A 24,639-nucleotide genomic window follows, 5' to 3' on the forward strand; every position below is an offset into this window, starting at 1 on the left:
TATATTTTTGATTTCTTTTGAACCAAGTTTCACTTATAATAGCAATGTCAATATTTTTATCATAAAGAAATTGTACCAGACTATTTTTGTTAGCTATAGCAGAACGTGCATTCCATTGCATTATATTTAAATTGCGTGTTTTGGGCATTTTATTGGTTTTTTAAAGTATCCTCCAATACCTGTTCTATGCTACTTGTAATTAATTTAATATCAATAGGTTGTCTATTGTTACTTGAAAGAATTTTATTTAAAAAGTCCACGATAAAAATGGATAGGTTGCTAGCTATACTACTCTTCTTGGTTTCCAAACAAGCGTAGTTTGGTTTATTTGAATTTATCGGCAAAGGTTGTGAAGGTCCAAAGGAGAATGGAAATAATGGTTCATGGATAGGTGACTGGATAGTGGGAGAGTTTGATTTTCTCTTCTTTTTCATTGGAGGACTAAAGCTTACAGGATTGGGTTGGGAAAGGAAATTATTTTGATTGCAATTGGTATTTTTAGGAATTTGATTAGGTTGTGATAATGACATACGATGGTTGTTAGGAAGAACTGGAAAATTTTGGTCATAATTTGTTAGCGGTGAAAAAGAGTTGTGACTTACTAGACTGGATAAGGAGTTTTCAGAAATTTCTTTAGCTTCTTTAAAGGAGGTTTTTTGCTGTATCATTATATTTTTAATTTTTTTTTGATTATCGTAAGAGGGACACTTTTTTGAGATAGAAACATGATCTTTGCTTTTACAGTGTATACAAAAAGTTAAATTTTTATCACAATTATGTTTATCGTCTTTAATTTCTCCACAATTGATACACTTTTCTTCAGTACTGTTACACTGCTTAGATACATGCCCAAATTTAAAACATTTGAAGCATTGGGTCACTCTTCCTACAAATTGTTCGACAGGAAAAAATACTCTATTAAAAGCTACTCGATCAGGTAAAATATTCCCCTCAAAAGTAACAACAATAGTTTTTTTTGGTACAAATTCAACTGTTCTGTCTTCTTTTTGGACTTTTCTATTTAATCTGTAGATATTAGTGACGCGTGAGTGTGATTCTATATTTTCCATAAGATAGTTGATATCGTAACGAGTATCAACATCTCTTACTAACCCTTTAATTTCAAGTAAGTGATTTGGAATAAATGCTTTTAAATTTACTGACTTTAGGAGGGGATGTTTAACTAAATTATTTGCTTCTAATAATGATTTTAATAAAACCTTAATCCGGTTTCGGCCTATACTCTTAATTTCCAAAATGTTATTAAGTTTAAATTTTTTAAAAAGGATATGGGCAACTGTCATTTCATGCAATTTTCCTACATTATTTTCAGTGCTTTCTATGTATACCCAAATATTTTGTACATTGTACTTATCTGAAAGAATATTGAAAGTTTTCGGTTCCAACTGCTTTGTTTTCTGGAGGTTACTATCACTTGGATTATTACTAGTAACACTTGAAATTAAAATACTGTTATCCATATCAGCATCTGTCGTCACAAAAGACGTCGGTTGTGTAGTTTTGTCCCCCATCGGGGACCGATATTTATTAGTTGTCAGAATACACTTGTCTTCTTAATTGACTTTTCACTAAAATTTTAAAGTTTACCTATATAAATAGGTATACAATTTTATTCACTGACAAAAACTGTTACTTTTTCAACTCGTATGAAAGTTTAAATAATACTTTTTGAGCTAAAAATGTTAATTTTTACTAAGAGTAGATTTTACTTCGTACTATCAGTTTGAAGTTTAAAACGTCGCACTTGTAATTAATGGTAGCAATTTTGCATGAAATCGAAGCATCGTATGAACAAACATGAAGATAGATTGTTTGTCACAAATTGAACAGGGAATTCAAAAATAATTTTTAATTTGAAATATCTCAGTGGCGTACTATTTTTTTTTGTTTCAAAAATTTTAGACTATTACCCGTACGCGCGCCAATGGTGAATATGAAATTCTTAATTGTGTGTCAAAACATGTGCACCAACTATGTCTTATTGCACACCTCAACCGGTTTTAGAGCAATAAATAAATCGTCAGTTTGTAAGAAAACTATAACACCCCGTATCTCGGAAACAAATGAAAATCAAATAACAACATATGAATTATTTTTGATTATTTTTACGTATATTATACAGTTTAAAGTTTGGTGCGTTCCTCCCCACTCACCCTGTATAGTAGATTTAAAGGGCGCTAAAATATGTCCCGCACGCGGGCGCCAATCAGCCTTGCGGGGGCCCTGCCAACGTCCTGACAAAGCAAATTGGCGTTGCCTGATGTTATTTCCAGGAATATTTTAAACAACACTTTCAATTCGTAATAATGTAAATATTTTATAATTTTATATCATTTAAAGAGTTTTCAGCCACATATTTTGGTGGCTCAAGCATGTCAAAAACTTTTTGTCGAAAAAAAGCACTGATGATGAACTTTTTAGTTCGAATACATTCTGTGATGTAGCCTTTTGGAATTTTAAATAAAATATGCCTTTTATAAAGGATTTTAGTAATTTTTTGTGTTTAATGGTATACAACCAGCGATAGGATTTTTTTCCTTGTGGATTAATATTTTTAACATCTTGTTAAGACAAAAGAGTAAACAAATAAAAAAATAATGTGACAATTTTCTATAAATAATTTTATTTTATATACAAATAAATATACATCAAACTTATTTCATAATGAGCAAGATAATAAAAATATATATATATCACCGAGGTTTAAACTCTAAAATATTTTGGGGACTAATATACATAAAAGGAACGAAAGCTGTGCTGCTTTGCGGGATGGTACTTTGTAATAAACTATTTGTGTCTGTACTAATCTGTGAAGATCTACTGCTTGTAGAAGGCTGCAAAACTGCTTCCATATGTTCAGTCTTTGGTATTTTTTCTTTAAAATTCTTGTTCATTTCTTCTCTTCGCTTTCGAGCTCTTCGGTTTTGAAACCAAATTTTAACTTTTATATCTGCTAGTTGGAGCCTTCTCGATAGGTTTGAGGCTTCTTCGCTGCTTAAATATGGACTTTCTTGAAATTTTTCTTCGAGGGTGGCGATCTGTTCATTGGTAAAGGGAATCCTCGGATATCGTCCTAGTTGTCGCTTTTGGGGCGGATCTTTTTTCTGAATTCCTGTAATTAAAAAGGTTATTGTTAAAGTATATAAATAACGATAGGTAATAATTAATAATTTAAAACTAAAAATGGGAGCAAAAAGTTATAAATATTGACTCAAGGTCATCTTTGATTTGTGGACGAGATTATCATAAATTAGTAGTGAATTCAAATTCAACCAGTTTCAAGAAATGCTTTAAATATTAAAAAATGTTTCAGAAAGATTACGCTTGAAAATTAATCTAACAAAGGCCAAGATTATTTCTTTAGAGGAAATTTCAGTTACTGTGGGGGAGGAAGTGATGTGGGAGAATATATTTACTTAGGTCATTTAATAAAATTGAGTAGAGAAAACCAACACGCGGAAGTAGACCGAAGAGTCCGCATGATGTAGTAATCATTGGCAAACTTAAAATTGCATCCAAGAACATTAATATTATATAAATATTTATGTTTCGTGCACCAGCATATTTATGTTTCGTGGACCTTAAGAAGACATCTGACAGGGTCAAATTAAAGGAATTTAGGTATTTATTTATTGTACGTCAGAAACGTACCTCTTCTTCTTCTTCTTAAAGTGCTTATCCGTTCCGGATGTGGCGATCATCATGGCTATCTTGACTTTGTTTACCGCAGCGCGAAACAGTTCAGTTGTAGTGGTGTTATACCACTTTCGTAAATTTTGAAGCCAGGAAATGCGTCTTCTTCCCGGTCCTCTTTTACCATTTACCTTCCCTTGGAGAATCAGTTGGAGAAGGCCGTAACGTTCTTGATTTCTCATTACATGTCCTAGATATTCTAATTTTTTTGTTTTGATGGTTATGAGAATTTCACACTCTTTCCCCATTCTACGCAGGACTTCCACATTAGTAATTCGTTCAACCCAGGATATAGGTAAGATGCGCCTATAACACCGCATTTCGAAAGCTTCGAGCCGATTCATAGATGCAACAGTTAGTGTCCACGCTTCCATTCCGTAGAGCAGAACTGTGAATATGTAGCTTTTCAACAGACGGTATTTTGTTTTTAATGATATGTCTCGAGTGTTGAAAATGGGTCTCATTCTAACGTATGCTGCTTTCGCTTTTATTATTCGCTGTTTAATTTCTGTCGAGTGGTCCCATTGGCTAGGAATAATTAAAACATTCGAAAATATCTACCAGAACAACACAATAAAAGTAAAAGAAGAAGAAGAACTAACTGACTCAATTGAAGCTGGCAATGGGATAAGACAGGGAGTCACTCCCTGGGTCCTCTATTTTTCAACCTGATCATGGATGAAATAATAAAAAAAGTAAAAACTAAAAAAGGATACCAAATGGGAGAAAAACAACTTAAAATAATCTACTATGCAGACTACGCAATACTAATCTCTCAAAGTGAAGATGATTTACAATATATGCTGCACCAATTTAATATAACCGCTAGAAAATTTAACACGTTAATTTTCCCAAAAGACCAAATGTATGGTTATAACAGCAAATCTAATAAGATGTAAATTAGAGCTGGAGGGTCAGATAATAGAACAAGTCATGGAGTTTAAATATCTAGGCATCACACTATCTAGCTACGGAAGGCTCGAAACAGAAGTGGAAGATCAAGTGAATAGAGCAAACAGAGCCGCAGGTTGCCCGAATGAAACAATATGGAGCAATAAAAATATCGGAAAAGAAGGGAAAGGCATAATTTACACAACAGTCACTAGATCAATAATGACATACGCGGCAGAAACACGACCTGATACAGAAAGGACAAAAATAATGCTAGAAACAGCAGAGATGAAAACCCTTCAAAAAATCGAAGGTAAGACACTATGAGATAGAGCTAGAAGTGCAGATATACGACGGAGATGCAAGGTGAACAACATTAAGAACTGGATAACAAGCATGAGAGTAGAATAGTAACCCGGTCTATATAGACATTTCAAATAACAAAAATTGCCGGAGAGCCAAATTTTGGTGGAGAGCTAGGGTATACCATAACAAATAAAGTTTAAAAAGTCCCCATCGATCCCATGTGTGCGTCAAAAGTTATTCGGGGTCAAATGTCAAAATTTGAGATTTTTTGGATTTTTTCCGAAAACGGTAAGTTTTATCAAAAAAAAAAACCTTTAACCAAAGTTGTAGATCTTAAAATTCTCTACAAAAATGATCCTTACTGTTTTTTTCCTAAGAGTTGCCATTCCTGAGATATCGCGATTCAAAGAGTCACATTATACATGATATGCACACGTTTCCACATCACCTGTGAGGTAGTGTACTCGGCGCGTTTTTTTTACCATGGTTTCCCCTGTAGGCCTACTCCACTAACTGTTTTGACAATTTTAGGATAATTTAAGGAAACAATACCGGTCAAGTTCTAGATATTACCTTATTATTGATATTGATTATTGATATTGCTATTGATTATTAGGTTAACTATTGTTTTGATTTCTTTAGATATTTTAATCAGATTCATATTCTTGAAAGTCTACTTCAACAGTCAAGTCTTCTTCGATTTCATCTTCTTCCTCTTCCTCTTGCTGGATGTTCAAAAATTGTTCAAATGTGACTGAGTCATTGGTCTCGCCGATGAAAAAAAAAACTGAAAGACCCAGCTGTAGTTTAGATTTAAAGGTTCTAGGCCGAACAGCTGTCATGATGCCGTGGCTAATATTCGTACAAACTAATTTTAGATGATCTAAATTATGACGCTTGTTTTTTAAAATGACTTGTTCCAAAAAATATGACAATGATTCGGGAATATCGTTATTTATTTCCTCGAACATTCTACCTGGTGGGGGGTACATAAGTAGTATTATCGAAAACACAAGATTGAATATCTTCACGAACAATTGCTGCTGCGGCTTTTAAAGTTTTTAACCGCTTGTCTTTTTCATCCAAGTCTTTTTTATCAGACCAGACTTGACCTTGATCTTGGTAATTGTCAATAAAACAAGTAAATGTTAATTTTCCAGGTTTTTCTGTAATAATTATTCTACTACCTTACTTCAATTTCAATCGTATTTTTATAGTTCTGTCATCTAAAACTACATCTTGACAAATATTCCTTAATTCATCCAACGAAAACTGGCAATCATCACTCGTTTCTATGAATTGAAACATTTTCTCCATCGCAGAGTTTACAGTTTCATCCTGTGGACGGCCAATTTTACGACCAGTATTAGGTTTTAAGAAAGATTTGTAACAACTGTCATGGTATTTTGCATCAGCAGCGACTAAATCATACTCAAAATTAATATGTTCAAGAACAGCCTTCGAAACATCATGAGAACGATCTTTAGCTAATTTCAACAGGGATTCTTTGAATTTTAGTGTAGTAACGTTACGAATTATTTTTAGAAGATGCTGTGCTTTCTTTATCTCAGATTCTTCATTGGCTTCATCGCCACAAAATAAACAGTATTTTTTAAAACAAAAATGTGATTTACTTACTCGCGTTCTAGTATGAGGTGGACTTACTTTTGAAGTACTAGCCTGTTCCTCCTCACGTTGTCTTTTCACTGCAGCGATTGAAGTTTTCCGAATGTATGATTTTCTGCAATTCACGTGTATTGTAACGGATTTTTGAGTTCTTAAATACTCAATAAACTCATCACCTCTCTCGACACTAGCCTCGATTAAATTTGGCATTCCACGATCAACCGCAACTGTTTTATTTTCACTTAAAAGTTTATTGCAAATAAAGCAAAACTGAGACATTTGTAAAACTATAAAATTGTACAAATAACGGTAACGGTACTAAATGGTAGACGCTTGTAATAAGTACAGTGGAACCCCGATAAGTCGGCCCCCGATAACCCGGAAGTCCGGCTAACCCGGACCGATTTTTATCAGACAAACATTACAACAATAAAAATGTATGTCCTTTATGCTGGATTTTCCAATTTCTTTTCAACATCTTAAAATATTTTCTTTTATCTTTCCTTATAAACATATTGTTCGAATACTATAATATTTTATATTTTTCAGGCTCATTTTATTTATCATAATAAACTTTCTTCGTAAAAATTTGTCGCTTTAGCGAATTCCTATGTATTTCATTCGTTTCAATTTTCAATGTCAAACACATTATACAATGAGAGATAATGCGTATTTGTGTAATTTGATACATAATATACCTTAGTAAAAATGTGTTATCGAAACCAACAGGCATCTGTAGTATCCTTTATTTACTTGAAACTGTCTTAGCATTGTTTAGAAAAAACCATTAAATTATTTTTCAAACAATGGTCTTAGTCTTCACTCTTATTAAATAACATAAGTTCGTTCTCGTTGCGAGACGGTATTGTGTGTAGTAAAGTCGCATTGTTCGTTCCGTTTTGTAATCGTTCGTAAATATATTCAGATTTTGTGTTTGCGTGATTTTTTGTCTACGTAATGGCAATAAAACTTAAAATGTTGTTTTTGTTTCAAAATGATAACAAAAGACAGTTTGGACAATCGGTGCAAAGATAAGAAAGCTAAAAATGAGACTCTCGACGACGCTTTGTATGTGTGGAACGCGAACGTGGTTTACAAGTGTCTGTGTGCCAATTATAACGGAGTTTATCTGTAAGCATACCATATTTTAATAATTTTTACCATTTTCTCCGGCTAACCCGAATTTTCGATAACCCGGATCGGCCGCGGTCCCGATTAATCCGAGTTAACGGGGTTCCACTGTACTTATATTTACTTGAACTGAACCTTTAGCACTAAAAGAAACAGATAATATTATGAACTAGACCTACGGACAATACTGTAGCCATTGCCTATAATAGACAATCTGTTATTTTTAAACAATGGTATAGCCAAATGTTTTTCAAGGCCACGTGGATAGAGGAAATTCAGTTTGGGACTGATTACCTTTTGAAGAAATATTTTCAGAATAGTATAATATACTATATAAAAGAGACACAAATAGGCATTTATACTTGTCTTAAGGGCCACATATGTATATACGTGGCTTATGTGCATATAATGTATAAAGTAACTTTTAAAATCGCGATATCTCAGGAATGGTAACTCTTAGGAAAAAAATTGTAAGGACAATTTTTGTAGAGAATGTTAAGATCTACAACTTTGGTTTGAGGTTTTTTTTTTGATAAAACTTACCGTTTTCGAAAAAAATCCAAAAAATCTCAAACTTTGACCTTTGATCCCGAATAACTTTTGACGCACACATGGGATCGATGGGGACTTTTTAAACTTTATTTGTTATGGTATACTCTAGCTCTCCACCAAAATTTGGCTCTCCGGCAATTTTTGTTATTTGCCAAGCATTTGGTGTCTAAGTTGGCCGGATTATAGAACGACCACATAAGCCGAATAACAACAAATAGAGTAATAAGAACCAGTCCCGGTGCTAGGGTATAAGGTGCCCGCCTGCAAAACTAACATAGGCGCCCTTTGGTTGTTTTAAATTAGTATTTTGTATAATACCATCAGAAAAATCTCATTTTGGCCCCTCTAAACAGGAGCGCCCGCCTGCGGTGCATCCCTTGCAGGCTCGTTATCGCCGGCCCTGATAAGGACGGCGAGAGACATTTCCCTAATAGGAAGACGATCAGTAGGAAAACGATGGAATACCAACTTACTGGAGGCACATTAAAAACAGACAGAGTCATGTCTACAAAAAAAGAAGAAGATAAATCTAAAAACAAAAGTTTTTAATTCCTGCATCTTAAAAAATCGCACAATCAAAGCTTAGAATGGAGGCCAAGAGAAGACAAGAGAAGCGTCGGTCGACAGCCTACAAGATGGACTGAATGCTTAAGAAAGCTAAATAAAAACTGGATGAGAGCGGCGCAGGATAGATGGGGTTGGAAACGAGGGGAGGAGGCCTATGTTCAGCAGTGGACTTTTGAGGCTGGATGATGATGAAAGCGTAACCTAAAGGCCGACATAAATAGATGATCCTTAGCATCTATATCCTATTACAAGCAGTATTTAAATCAAAACCAAATATTTTAAATTTAGAAAATCTACGGTTTCGCTTTGATTTAAATCTGTCTTCTGCCATCCCCCTGCATCCTGCATCCTTCCAGGGGGATGACAGGAGACAGATTTAAATCAAAACGAAACCGTAGATTTTCTAATTTTACTAATGACATACTCTCTATTAGAGTACAAAGACTCGTTTCATACAGGTTCTCTGAACCGCATATTGGAATATTTTCCTAGCGGTGCCTTTTGATATTGTCGTATCTGGGTTAAACAGAGAACTTGAATCGAGTCGACATTCATTTCAAATATTTTAAAGGCAAAAACTTTCGATCAGTGTGTATTGCCGATTCTGACATATGGAACTAAAACATGGCCTTTTAACAACAACATAGTCCACAAAGTTCAAGTGAATCTATGGAACGGAGAATGCTCAACATTAAACTCAGAGACCGCAAATCCAATGAAGAGATGAGAAGACGATCAAAAGTAACATATTATGTGATCCAAACCGGGATAATATGAAGAATGGACAGGACAACAACCGTTGGACGAAGTGAATTGTTGAATGGCGACTAATAGTGCAGTCACTGAAGGTTTTCACCTCCGATTTCGTTGAACCTTCATAGATTTTTATGAAAATTTGTGAGTAGTTAGAGAATACTTCAAGGAACAAAGGTGATATGATGCCAACTTGCGCTTTTACCCTGGGGGTGGATGCCACCCTTTCTCGGGGGTGAAAATTATTTTATTAAGAATAACCCCATAATTCGATAGAGGGACAAATTTTAAGCAAACTTTGTTATTTAAAGTTATTAAAATAAATCAAAACTCTTTGAGTTATTCACGATCAAAAATTTTAATTTTTCGTAAAAAATTGCGTGTTTTAAAGCTGTTTTTCAAGTATAACTCAAAAACTATAAGCTTTTACAAAAAAGTTATTATGTATTGCCAAAATTGAAGATAATAAAAGATTGAATACACTCCTTACTTAATGATCTAAACGGCGTTTAATTCAAAGTAAGTTGTGGGTAATGCATTTCATAAAATATTCCTGCTAAACACTTGTCAAAGTACTTCGGAATACCTATCAAATGAGCTCCAGAAGAAGTTAATAGTATCAAAATTAATCAAGTTATGATCGAAATAAAAGAACCCTTTTGAATTTTTTTAGGAAAAAGTGAAAAATAAAACATATGCCATATCCACAAAAATTAAAATTTATAGTAATCGTTATAAGAATTTCTTTATATTAGCAGAAGTAATTATTTCAACGATTTTGACCGGTTTAGAATGCATATGTTTAGAAAAAGGTATAATTTAAAAAAATCAGAATTTTTAAATATATCGTAATTTTCATTTTAATAAACTCCAAAAATACTCAATATACGTAAAAAATTATATATAACCAAATTTTAGTTTTATTTGTGCGAAATATTTACCTTTCTTACTATTTCTGTAGGGTAAAAGATAACCGAGATATAAACGTTTAAAGCTTAAATTTTGCTGCGAGTACCATGTAACCGGGGCCATTTAACCTTTTATTTTTAAAAATGTAAGGGGCTTAAAACATTAATTTCAACGTGGTTTAATATCCCTTGGAATTAGCTTTCAAACTGTTTAAATTAATGGCGTTATTAAAAAAAAACAATAACATTTTTGAAAAAAATTTTAAAAGATAAATTTTGAAAAAATTTTTGGAGCGTAAATTTTAATGCCATCCACTCGTTTGGGAGCTCATTCGATAGATAATTTTAAGTACTTTGACAACTGTTTTATATGTTCATGTTATAAAATACACCATTTCCCCGTTATTTAAGCTTGAATACTTAGATTTGGGTACTCGCCGAAAAGAATATACATACATCCAATTACCTATAACTCACTTTTAGTTAACATTAAAAGGTTTTTCTAGTAAGGAGTTTATTTAGTTTTTTATTAGATTCAATTTTTGTACTTATAAATTTTTGTGTAAAAACTTATAGTTTTCGAGTTAATTGTGAAAAATCGGTTAAAAGCATGCATTTTTTTCACGAAAAATTAAAATCTTTGATCGTGAATAACTCAAAAAGTCTTGATTTATTTTAATAACTTTATAAAACAAATTTTGCTTAGAATTTGTCCCTCTATCGAATTATGGGGTTATTCTTAATAAAATAATTTTCACCCGCGAGAAGGGGTGGCATCCACCCCCAGGGTAAAAGCGCAAGTTGGCACCATATCACCTTTATTCCTTGAGATATTCTCTAACGACTTACCAATTTTCATGCAAATCGATGGAGGTTCAACGAAATCGGAGGTAATAGCTCATATCCACCTTCAGTAACCGCACTATAAGAGCAAATAAGAGAAGTAGATGCAGATCTCAAACCGGTTGCACTAATGATATCAAGCGAGTGGCTATTCACGAATGGATGCAAAACATAACGAACAGTAATAAATGGACACATCTAAAGGAGGCTTATATCCGATGACAGATGGAATAGCTGATGATAATGATGTTGGGATAGCAGCAATGGTCACCAAAATAACCAACGAGGAAGTGGCTCAAGCGCTTCAAAAAATAAAGAAAGGAAAAGCGGTAGGACCAGATGATATTTCTGGGGAAGTATGGAGAGCATTGAGAGAGACAGGAACAAGGTGGCTAGCAGGTCTATTTAATAGAATTATGGAAGTCGGACAAATGCCAGACGAATGGAGAAACAGTATACTGGTACCTGTTTAAAAAAACAAGGGAGATATACAACAATGTACAAACTACAGGGCTATGAAACTGCTTAGCCACACCATGAAAATATGGTAAAGAGTAATTGATAGACGGATACGTGAAGAGACTGAAATATTAAAGAATCAATTAAGCTTTATGCAGGGTAGATCAACAACAGATGCAATTTTCATTATAAGGCAGTTGATGGAAAAATACAGGAGCAAAGAAACAAACGCTCATATGGTATTCATTGATCTTGAGAAAGCATATGATAGAGTTCCTCGAGAGATTCTGTGGTGGGCACTCAATAAGAAAGGAGTCCCTGGTGAATACGTAAAGATTGTGAGGGATATGTATGAGGGAGTAACGACTAGTGTTAGGACAGGTGTGGGAGAGACTGATAAATTTCATGTGAAAGTAGGATTGCACCAAGGCTCTGTGCTTAGTTCGTATTTATTCTCATTAGTTTTGGACCAGATAACAGCGAAACTACAGGGTAACATTCCATGGTGCTTAATGTATGCTGATGATGTCGTGTTAGTAGGAAATAGTGAAAGAGACTTAGAACAAAAACTGGAACAGTGGACACAAGCTCTGGAGGAAAAAGGTTTAAAACTTAGTAGGACAAAAACAGAGTATTTGGAATGTTCATTTAAAGATGGAGCTACTACAAATAAAATGGTATCTTTGGATGGTGAAATGATTATGAAAAGCAATAGTTTTAAGTACCTAGGATCGGTATTACAGAGTAATGGAGAAATAGATGGCGATGCATGCAGTAGAATTAGGGCTGGATGGATGAAGTGGAGCGAAGCGAGTGGTGTGTTGTGTGACAGAAAAATTCCAATGAAGCTGAAGGAAAAATTCTATAAAACAGCCATAAGACCGGCTATGATGTACGGAACTGAATGTTGGGCAGTGAAAAATAAAGAGGAACAACGAATGTATGTGGCGGAAATGAGAATGCTTAGATGGATGAGTGGAGTGACAAAGAAGGATAAAATTAGAAATGATTATATTAGGGGAAGTCTAGGTGTGGCACCAATTGATGCCAAAATGAGAGAGCATAGGTTAAGATGGTTTGGTCATGTTCAACGTCGAGACGTTAATCACCCAATACGAAGAATAGCTGAAGTGCAGATTTCTGGAAGGAGTAGGAGAGGAAGACCAAAGAAGACCTGGGGGGAGACGATAAGGCAGGACATGTTGGTAAAGGGGATTAACATTGATATGACCCAAGATTTGTGTGGAGAAATGCAATTAGGGAAGCCGACCCCGCATAGGGATAAGGCAAAGAGAATGATGATGAATGATGTTGGGATAGCTGATGAATGATATAGGTACTCGTATATAGATGATGAGTGAACTTTGAGTACACATATTATTCTGACAATATAATTATTAAAAAAAAAAACATAAAATTTCATAAAAAAATAATAAATGTACATAGATGTAAAGCTAGAGATACCTAGTAATAAAGCTACGAAGCTAAATATGCTTGGTTAAACTGAATAACCGCAATAAAGAAACAGTTATTCAGAATAAAAATAAACTGAAACATATAAAAGAACTTTTATACATGATTCAGAAAAAGGGTAATTTTTACATATGCAGTGAAAAATAAGACAGATAGCAAGATACCAGATACCGCAAACACGGTAAGGAAAATAACGTTAAAATAAAGGGGAATATATTGTGAAGTGAAAAAATGAAATAGAAATAGCAATCAACAAGAATGTTATCTATACTAATACACAAAAATGGCGAACGCAGCAACGAAAGTTGAAAAGAGCGCACATTAAAGGAAAAAAAGACGGAGAAAAGAAAAGAATGCACAAGCAGACGAAAGATACACAAAAAAACCAAATTATTAAACCCTGATTTATATTATCTTTTTCTGTCCTTCTGAAAATCTTTTTTCCGTTTGTTCTGTGCATTTGCAAATGATATTAAAATTACTCGGTTTAATGAAAAAATCTGGCTAATTGGTTTCGCAAAGAACAACATACCGAGAAGAAAAGAATACATATTGGAAACTGAAAGTAAACCCCATATAACAATAAAAACTGCTATTTCGAGCTCAGTTTGAGCTTTATTACAAACAAATAAAATACACAATTTTAAATAGGATTTAAATACGAAATCAAATAAAATACCAAAAATATCAAAACTTTAATAGTTTCTAATTAATGCACTAATTATCAGGTTATTTATGAATACACTATGGATTTTTTTGCTTATTGTTAATCGTCATCTTAATTTTACAAGGTCTACTTTAATACCTAATTATAATATACACTGAAAAAAGTATAATAATAATCATACCTATCAAAAACATAGTAATCATTCACTAAATCAATTTAACCGAGTAGTTAGAGCTAGGTTAGGTTTAAAAAAAAATATGAAAAAAATATTTTTAAGAAACGCTTTTCTTTAGTTACGAGTGACTAAAATTAAACATATTATAAAAAAAATAACTAAAACGCAAAAATAAAAAAAATTGAAAAAATCTAACACATTCGTCAAAGAAAAGCGTGGCGAGTCTTCATCGAATAAACGGATTTCGCACCACGCATTTCTTTAACGAATAGATTTTTTCAATTTTTTTTTTATTTTTGCTTTTTAGTTAATTTTTTTATAATATGTTTAGTTTTAGTCACTCGTAACTAAAGAAAAGCGTTTCTTAAAAATATTTTTTTCATATTTTTTTATTTTTTACTTTTTAGTCTTTCACTTTTCAAACATTAAAATCTATCGTCATGTTTATTAAAATATGTATAAAACATATGATGTACAAACATGAAAAGTAGTCAGAATCGGCAAAAAATTTGAAACTTTATTGTTTATTTATGAAGCATAACGTAAACAATTAAAGTAAAAAGTAAAATATGTATAGTTCACATAATTAGCTACAATCTGTAAAAGTTTCAAGTTTATTCATTGTAAAAAACCAGAGAATTTAAGCTTTTTCCGTTAAAATCGTTTTTTTTTATTGAAACAATTAATAAACAAAAAAATGTTTTATTGACTATTCGTGTATTGTTCCCGCGAATGCATATGCCTGCAAATTTTTAGTCATTTGCATTGAAGAAAAGGCAGTCACATTAACCTCCAAAGATTTGACCCAAACGATTGAACTAAAGAAAAGCGTTTAATTAATTAATACGACAAAACGAATTCTAATGTTAATTGTAGCACAAAACGTCTCTGTCTCTACCGGTGGTTTTTCTAAGACTACGATAAAAACACGATTTTTTTGAATTCGAGTTTTGGTTGAAGTTTTGTTTCGTATCGTTATGGAATTTTTACACGAAAAAACGCCGATTTATTTATAAACAAATATATGAGCGTTCAAAATTTGAAACTTTATTGTTTATTTATGAAGCATAACGTAAACAATTAACGTAAAAAGTGAAATTATGTATAGTTCATATCATTAGCTACAATCCGTAAAAGTTTCAAGTTTCTACATTGTAAAAAACAAGAGAATTTAAGCATTTTCCATTAAAATCGTTTTTTTATTTAAACAATTAATAAACATAAAAAATTTTTTATTGACTATTCGTGTATTGTTCCCGCGAATGTATATGTCTGCAAATTTTCATTCATTTGCATTGAAGAAAAGTCAGTCAAATTAACGTCTAAAGATTTGATGCAAACTATTGAATAGTTTTCTTTGAACAGAATTGAACTAAAGAGCGTAAATTAACAAATAGCCTATTCCATCAATTATCAACTGTTTTGTATTTATAAATACATATCTATAACTTCGATAGCCAATGTTTCTCTATGCAACATAAGAAGTAGGGGAGACTTGGAAAAACCGGGTAGGTTGATAAAACCGGGTATCTCTTAATTCTTCTAACTGTCTGCTGCTATCTATCAGACAATGTTAAAATTAATGTTCCTTTACCGCCAACAGTCGCGTGTATTCATTTCTACTTCATCTGAGTAATCTTTGCCGGAACAGTAAGTGTATAAAACTCATAAAATACGCCGATAGTTCAGGAAAGACACATGTTATATTGAGTAAGGAGTGAAATAGACCAATTAGTAAGACGATATACATATGAAAATATTTGTGAAATGGTTTAAAAACTATTGACAATTTTACACAAAGCATCTATTAGAGACTAGAGTATCTAAACAACCAATAAACACTTTAACTGTACAAAAAATAAAACGATTGTCAAGGACAAGGAATAATGATATTAGATTTCCCCAATATTTTAACTATTTAGAATGGGAAATAAGCCACAATATTATTAAAAAATGATTTTTATTAACGTTTCGACGCCCAAATCGGGTGCCGTTGTCAAAATACAAAATACTATTAATATAAACAAAAATGTTGTTGCTTCAAAAATCTTGACAATTGGATCGAATGGAACAGAACAACATAGAACGGGATCCTACAACATTCACAAGAAATAATACGAGGAAAATATCAATACCATACATAAAAGGACTATCCGAGAAACTTAAAACAATAGGAAATAAATTCAACATTTCAACAACATTCAAAACAACCAACACATTGAGATCTATTCTATCTAAAACTAAACCTAACAATGAACAAGAAAGGACAAAGAATTGTATTTATAAAATACCTTGTGAATGCGAACAGTTTTATATAGGTGAAACATCAAGACCATTAAACGTTAGAATAAGTGAACATCAATCTTATATTAAAAATAGAGAATTTGATAGATCTCAAAAATGTCAACACGCATGGGATAATGAACATAGAGTTCAGTGGAGAGATTCAAGTATAGTCCTGAAAGAAACAGATAGTAAAAAGAGAAAAATCAAAGAAGCGGCTCTAATTATGCTAAACGAAACCAATTGTGTCGCAAATTCCTCGGTGGAATGCAGTAGGATGTGGATACCCATACTGAAAGAGGAAGTCAATAGAAGGAAAATACCACAATTAGTAAGTCAATAGTCGAGTTAGTACATATTTTATATTTTAGTATTACTTATATACCCATGTATTATTGATATTATTTATAATTTAAACAAAATTATAATAAAGTCAGAATTTGGTATTAATTTTGAGAGTAAATTAAATGTAAGACCAAATACTTACGATGTCGGGATAGTATCACGAGGTTTTTCCTGGTTTTCCCTCGTGATTTACTATGAGATCTCTAACGCGAGAATTTTAATGTCACCGTTGCATGTGGTTGTCTTTTTAAAGACAGATCACATGCTATGATTTTTTTTTTGTGACGGATATTCTTGAGTTGGGGTTGATTTCATGTAATCGAATGAACTATCTTTCAGTAAAGTCGTCCCAGGAACGCAACTCATAAATATTGGCAATATCATTTTAAAGTCTTCTACTTTAAAATGTATCATATGTATCTGAATTGCCGATATAAATGAGTCAAATTAAATAAATTATTAGAAGAATTTTTTTACTAAGCAACAACATTTTTGTTTATATTAATAGTATTTTGTATTTTGACAACGGCACCCGATTTGGGCGTCGAAACGTTAATAAAAAATCATTTTTTAATAATATTGTGGTTTATTTCCCATTCTAAATAGTTAAAATTGTAAAAATGCCACAAGAAAATAGCTTCAGAACAACATTCCCCAATATTGTTAAGTCAAGAAAAAAGCAAAGAAACCAAAAGATATCAGATTATACAATCGAAAAATTTTGTTTGCAGCAGTGACTTAAATTTTATGACGTTCTGTGCTACATTGTTAGAATATGCTTCTATTAATATGCTGTATGCCCGAAAATTAATTAGATGTCTAATATAACTAATAAATCAGATGATTAGCTTAATAGATGAAAAACAAATTAATTATCGAAGGATATTTTTGTGAGCGCTGTTTTGAGAAACAAAAAAAAATGTTCCCTAATGTAGCAATGGTGTGCTCAATCATAGAATAAAAACGCTGAAAAAATATAACAAATTTTGTGACGCGATTTTTGTTCACAAAATTTAATAATCCGCTATAATAATCAATAAAAATAATTAAATTAGTTACTTTTAATCAATATATACCTACTTAAAAAACAACTTTAAAAAAATTATTGCGAAGAATAAAAAAATAGAAATAATTTTTGTGAAGATATAAATTAATAGCAATATTTATATTTAAATCACAATTATTGTTGTAATGAAAATTACATATTAATTCACTAATGTTTGACGTTTCGATTTCCAATCTGGAAATCGTTTTCAAAAAAGAAATTATTCTAAAAAATCCTGGGAAGATTTTATAAAAGATGGAGATTTTCTTTTTTTTTGAAAATGATCTCCGGAGTCAAAATCGAAACGTCAAACATTAGTTAATTGAAATGTAATTTTCATTACACCAATAATTGGGGCTCAATCCCAAATAAACATAATAAATATATACTTAAATAAAAGATAATATGTTTGTTTAATAACAAATCCAAAAAATATTATTAAACATAACTTACTTGGTACCTTAGGAGGACAAAACCTCGTACACTGTAACCAGGAATACGTATTTAAATCATTTACCCCATCCCTATTCGGCGACGTATTATGCTCTAAGTTAACCCCAGCTTTGTTTAAAATATGGTTAATACTAAAATCACTGTGACTCTTCGTAACTGCCCCCTTATCTTCCATTGTGAAAATCATCACTTAGCTATTTTCAAAAAATATACTGTGTCAAAACATTCAACCCCGGTATTATATATGAGGGTACTACCCCACTCTCTACAGCAAGGACGTAGCTGTGTTTACTTTTAAAAGGGCGAGTTTAGAGTTTCAAATATTTTCTTCTTTTGAGGACGCGAAACAATAATTTTTACAATAGGCATAATATATGTATATTATACACAGTGTTTGTTGGAATTAGAATCTGTTCTTATTTTAACAAGAAGAAATTTGAATTCAACTTAAATTACTTATTCTTCTCTCTTCTTCGTCAACCATTTTCTATCCACTCCTGAATGTAGGTTAGGACCCTAATCCCTAAATCCCCCAATTTTGCTTCCAGATTTCTCTATCTTGCGTCAATCTAATCCACTCTTTGTCTGTTACTGCTTTTGTGTCATCTAACCATCTCTTTTGAGGTCTTCCAATGCTTCTTGTCGTCCTCCTTGGTATTCATTCTACAGCGTATTTAAGACATGCGATGCAGTATATAAAGGATAGGGCCATAGAAACTAAATGAGAATTTTCTTGACAACGTTGCCACTCTTCACGGCAGTGGCCGCGAAATGTAGTATTACGCAGGTACTTGTAGGTAGAGGATTATCGCTGTTAACTGCTGTGGAATACAAAAGGAGGATTTATTTATGATAAATTCACAGAATGAGCGAAATATGGCAAACCCGCTTGAAACAGCCATACTGATTCTAATGTTTGAAACACAGTATAGGATTATCCATGCCCATCTGTTAGTGAACTTTAATCACTAATGTCTACTTAGCTTTTTTTTAATCGCCAATGATTACAGCGGCAATGCAACCGATTCTCATAAGCAATGTTGCCGTTTTTGGAGCTTCCTTCAGTCGCCTATCTCTAATCTAAAAACTAAACGTATGGTATGCCACAATATTACTCAAGATCTTTTAAGGAGAATTAAATGCTGCAAAGATGTTACATCAGCTGTTAGATGTTTTTCTACGCTAGATAAAGAAGCAGTCAAGACGTCAATTAATACTTTATATGTGAAATATAAAAAAGATGTTGATGAAACAAAAGAGAACTTGCATAATGAAATTACGCATTCTATAACATTATGCCAAAAGTAGAATAAACATTTATAAAATTTGATGTCATCCAGGATGTAAAGATTGCAAAGGCAACATTTCCCAATATTTTACATTTACTGCAAGTTTATTTTACGATTATTCGGCTTTAAAAATAATAAAAGTATATTTAACGTCAAATTTGGGTCAAGAAAATCTAGACGCATATCACTATTGTATTATAGAAAATGAAGACCTGGAGCAACTGAATTGTGATAGTATTATATGACAGATTGCCAGGGCCTATTTTACCACTAGGCCCGTGAGGCACCTGCCTCGGGCCCGCATTTTAATAGGGCCCGGAAAGATCACCACAAAAATTTTTTAATTCAATAACAAAATAAATTTTCAAAATTCTTTTATTTTACGAACAGGAAATGATAAATGATGACTCCACTGTTGATTTTCAAGCGACTTCACCTGTCACAAGTTTACATCTCCGTCATTTCCTCTTGAAAACGACAGTGTCAATAACTTTCCTAACGATATATGGGATTTTCCAAAACATTTAAATCTGGAATTTCAACAATATTTTATATATGTATAATCGACCGAATCAATATATTGATAAAGTTAGTTAATATGGTGGTTAGTGTACAGTCCTAAATGTAGCCGTGTTTATTGTTACGTTTCTAAACTGATTTTCACGAAAATTATTGTTCTTCTAACTTTCGATGGGTATAATGACTGGAAGGATATCAATAGGACAGTTATTCAACATGAGCAATCTCCTGAACATATTTCATCAATTAGTACGTTATTAGTCAAGAGAAGTAGTACAGCAAGACAAATTGTACCACTAATGGAAAAAAGTTATTTAGAAGATAAGGAACATTGGAGAAACGTTCTTCAACGAATAATAGCAACCATTAAATTTTTGTCGGGTATAAAGAACGGTCTATCCTTTTATGGTTCAACAACCAAATTATTTACAAAAGGAAATGACATAATACAGTGTGTCGCATTTAAGATTAAGATAGTCCTTTATTTTGGCCATCAAAATAAATACAGATTTGAAGTTTTGCAGTCATACTGGTTGAAGGTTCACATTTTTAAGATACTCAGCTGAAATTTAAATTTTAAACGCAGCCTACTGGGACTCCACAAACAGGGTAAATTTTCGATATTTTGCTTCGCGTTAGAGATATCGGAAAAAGTTGTCCAAATATTATTCTAACCCCACATTCCAAATTTCATGACAAAATTCGGACTTTTAAATTTTTTCATTATTTTTAGTCAGGGCTCTAAACTTAAAACTGCCCCGAGATGCATCTCAGGACAGCTGAGATGGGTTTTAGGGTCCTGATTACAAATACTGAAAAAACTAAAAGGGCGAATTTTGTCATGTAATTTGGTATGTGGGGTTAGAATAATATTTGGAACAAATTTTTCCGATATCTCTAACGCGAAGCAAAATATAGAAAATTTACCGTTTGTGGATTTGCAGTAGACCGCGATTAAAATTTAAATTTCAGTTGAGTATCTTAAAAGTGTGAACCTTCAACCAGTATGACTGCAAAACTTCAAATCTGTATTTATTTTGATAGCCAAAATATATAGCTGTCTTAATCTTAAATGCGACACCGACACACTGTATTATGTCATTTCTTTTTGTAGATAATTTGGTTGTTGAACCATAAAAGGATAGATCATTCTTTATACCCGACAACAATTTTAATGGTTGCCATTATTCGTTGAAGAACGTTTCTCCAATGTTCCTTTTCTTCTAAATAACCTTTTCCATCTTAAATGCGACATACTGTATTTAAACGATGTTTAATTATTTAAATATAAATTTTATTTATTGTTAATAAAAATTTCAATTTTTGGTGCAACTATATTTCTATTAAATAATTAATTAATTAAAAAAAGTTATTATTATTAAATCATATATTTAGGGGCCCGAAAATTGTGTAGTGCATCCGGTCTGATTTGAAGTAAAATAGGCTTTGCAGATTGCCAATGCCTAGTCAAGAAAAAAAGTAATCTAATTTTTGTCATGTATTTGTTAGAATATATTTTTTTGTTTGTCATGTGTTGTTTTGTGTAACTTTCTGTTTTTTTTATATATTTTTAAATTAATTTTTTGGAATATATTTTACTTTTGCTATTCTTCTTGTTTGGTTTCTTTTTTTTGTATGGATTTTACAATAGATACATGTGTTTTCTTGTTAAAAAAAACTGAAAACGAATAGCAATTAATGGGGCCCCTAAATTTTCAGCGCCCAGGGCCCGAAGTTAGGTTAAACCGGCAATGTTGGGTCGATCATGGAACAATTGTATCAATACTAGAACAACTCAATGTAAAGATAGATTGCTTAAACAAATACAACAGAGATATTTGAAGTATTTCTGACACATTAATAGAAGAACACGTACGATGCAAAAACTGATAATTTAGGGCAGAGTTGAAGGGAAAGAATAGCAGAATATCAACACTGAAATGGAACTGGGCAGGTCATATGGCTCGAATGACAGATAATAGATGGGCAAAGCGGATACTGGAATGGAGACCAAGAGATGATGCCTATCGAAGCAGATGTCGTCCACCAACACGTTGGACTGATGGTCTAAAACGTTGTCATATGATTTTGATGCATGAGGCACAAGATCGAAACAGATGGAAAATTATGAGGGAGATCTATGTCCAGCAGTGAAAAAGCGAAGATTGAATGATGAAGGGAAATATCTAGGACAAGTTCTCCAAGACATTGGTTGTACCAAATAAAAATACGCATTAACCGAGGGTTACACGAAGCCGAACAACTAGCCCAGGATAAAGAAGGATGGAAGGAAGTTGTAAAAAATTTATAAAAAGGTTATGTTGTCACCACATCCCTAAACCCTAAAAGGGACTAATGAGCACTATACGAGACGTTGATAAGATATGCCAGCGATACTAAGGATTTTCTGTTTTCTAGGGAGTGGCTCTAAGATTTCCCCGGTAATTAATACATCTTTTGTTTAATTTCATTGGCCATTTCTTTTGGAGTGACTAGTTTAATTTAAGCTCCTACCTTTTTGGCGATTTCATAGTGAAGTGTGTTATCGCGTTCTTTTAGCTTGTTTAAGCTGGTAAATTTAGCCTTCTGTAGACAATAAAGTTAGAAGTATAGTCCATTCGCTAATCTGAGACACAACTGTCTACATTACAATCACAATAAAGATGCACTAGAAATAAACAAGCACGAGGATTCAAATCATTATTTGGGAGTGCTCCTCGAACATCCAACGTGTCTTGGTTTGTTTATTTTTATATAGAGCATTGTTATTGTGATTGTAGTGTAGACAGTTGTGTCTCATATTAGCGAATCGACTATACCAAGAATATGTACTTCGAAAAATGCAAAAAAACTTGCATAACAGAATACCTGCAAAGTACTGGATCTGCTACCAATACTGTCCTGCATTAATACTCGGTTATGGATTGTGTAAATAAATATTAAAGTTGGTTTTCTTGTTGGTAGTTTTATTTGGTAGTTTTTATTTCGTATCTTTTCGATTAGGTACTCTTTTTAAAAATATTTTTTAATAAACTATGTTTTTTTCGTTATTTAAGTTAAACATTAAACGTAAACGAATTAAGTTAAAATCAAATGTAAAATTATACAATAGCCTACTAATAACTCTTACCTTGTACATCAAATTATTACCAGAAAAAATATGTTCAAGAACACGTGAATTTGTATTGTAAATGAAAAAAATCAATAAGGAAGCAATGTTCTGATAGTGCTTTAAAACCATTTTCCTTATTATTTCTTACCCTTATTGCTTCCTTGTGCTCCGACTATGTATTAAACTGTAACTAATCCTGTAGATCTTCATCTTTTTGAGCAATTAGGCGGAAAATGTAGTGGCCTGTTTGTTTGCCATTCAGAAACGCCCTTTGGTGTCTTTTACAAACCGAAACATGGTAGCGAGGTTGTATGGGTAATTTGGTTTTGTAGGGCACCCTATGAGATTTTATCTTGATCTCATAGGTCGGTTTTTTATAGGATGATCATAATAATAAACGAAGGTTAATTTGATATTGATATGGCAGACCTCCCTGTAACTACATATATTTTAGAATACGGTGGAAATTTATATTAGACCAGGGCTGATATGTGAAAAAACGTCTATTTTTGGATGTGAGAGGTGGCATTCGGATTTTTGCAGATAATGTTAGGTGACAACTTCAATAATCATAATTGACTTATGCTCCTTCTTAAATATGCCCGGAACATTAATAAAAAAATTAAAATATTTAAAAATTTCGAAAAACATCGATTTTTTTTTCTATTTTCTTTGCTTATAACTTAAAAACGATTCGTTTTGGAACAAAGTCATAAAAAATAAAATAAAAATAACTGAATTTTGTATGATATACGACTGATTAAAAATGTCCTATGTGCTAAAGTATTACCCTTTCTGCAAAATAGCAATAAATACAAAATAAGGGGGCAAAATAAGCCTGTTGTTTTTCAATGTTTTTTAATCACTTTGGTGGCACTTAGAAACTTAGTAATTAGCTTAGAAAATTCTTATAGCATACTTAAACCGTCTACCAAATTTCATTAAAATCGACCTAATAGATTTTGCATAATAAATTTGCAATCTAAAAGTTCAAATTTTTTAAAAACTTTCTGAACAAAAATAGACCATTTAGAAGTTGGCTAATTTTTTACATATAAAGTGGCGCTCTACCTATCTAATACACTTTACAGAATTAATTTCGTCTTATTTAAGCGGCCTCAGCAATGTTTTAAAATTATAAACAATTTTTTGGCTTATAAACAAATAACTTTATTTAACAATAAAAAAAATTAATTTTTAGCAATGCAAATAAATTAAAACCGGTATAATTAAACTTAAGCTTTAAAATGCTGTAAGCAGAATTGCTATTTTATTTTTTAATCAAAAGTTATTCGGGGTAGTCCTGTCGCCAGGGGGGGTACAACGGCCTCGTTAATTCAGATGGACTTACCCAAGTTTTTTTTATGTATTTTGACCCGTAGAACACGAATTTTTTGGGTAACAGTTGATCCGGATGTCGATAAGATTGTTATAGACCAAGAACTTGAGGAATCAAATAACAGCGATTTTTGGCAAAACAAAACAATATTTTGTATTTTTTGGGTCATTTTAAGCAAAAAATATTTCT

General features: G+C 32.3%; 1 protein-coding gene across 1 annotated transcript; it reads right to left on the minus strand.

Annotated features, from left to right (window-relative positions):
* Positions 1 to 2,714: 2,714 nt before the first annotated feature.
* LOC126886280 (homeobox protein ceh-1-like) lies at positions 2,715 to 18,366 on the minus strand. Its single transcript, XM_050653151.1, has 2 exons — positions 18,192 to 18,366; positions 2,715 to 3,133 (listed from the first exon to the last, which is right to left on the minus strand). The coding sequence occupies exons 1-2, from the start codon at positions 18,364 to 18,366 to the stop codon at positions 2,715 to 2,717; spliced, it is 594 nt and encodes a 197-aa protein (XP_050509108.1).
* Between the last annotated feature and the right edge of the window lie 6,273 nt (positions 18,367 to 24,639).

Source organism: Diabrotica virgifera, chromosome 6, assembly GCF_917563875.1.
Source record: "Diabrotica virgifera virgifera chromosome 6, PGI_DIABVI_V3a".
Taxonomy (NCBI): Eukaryota; Metazoa; Arthropoda; class Insecta; order Coleoptera; family Chrysomelidae; genus Diabrotica; species Diabrotica virgifera.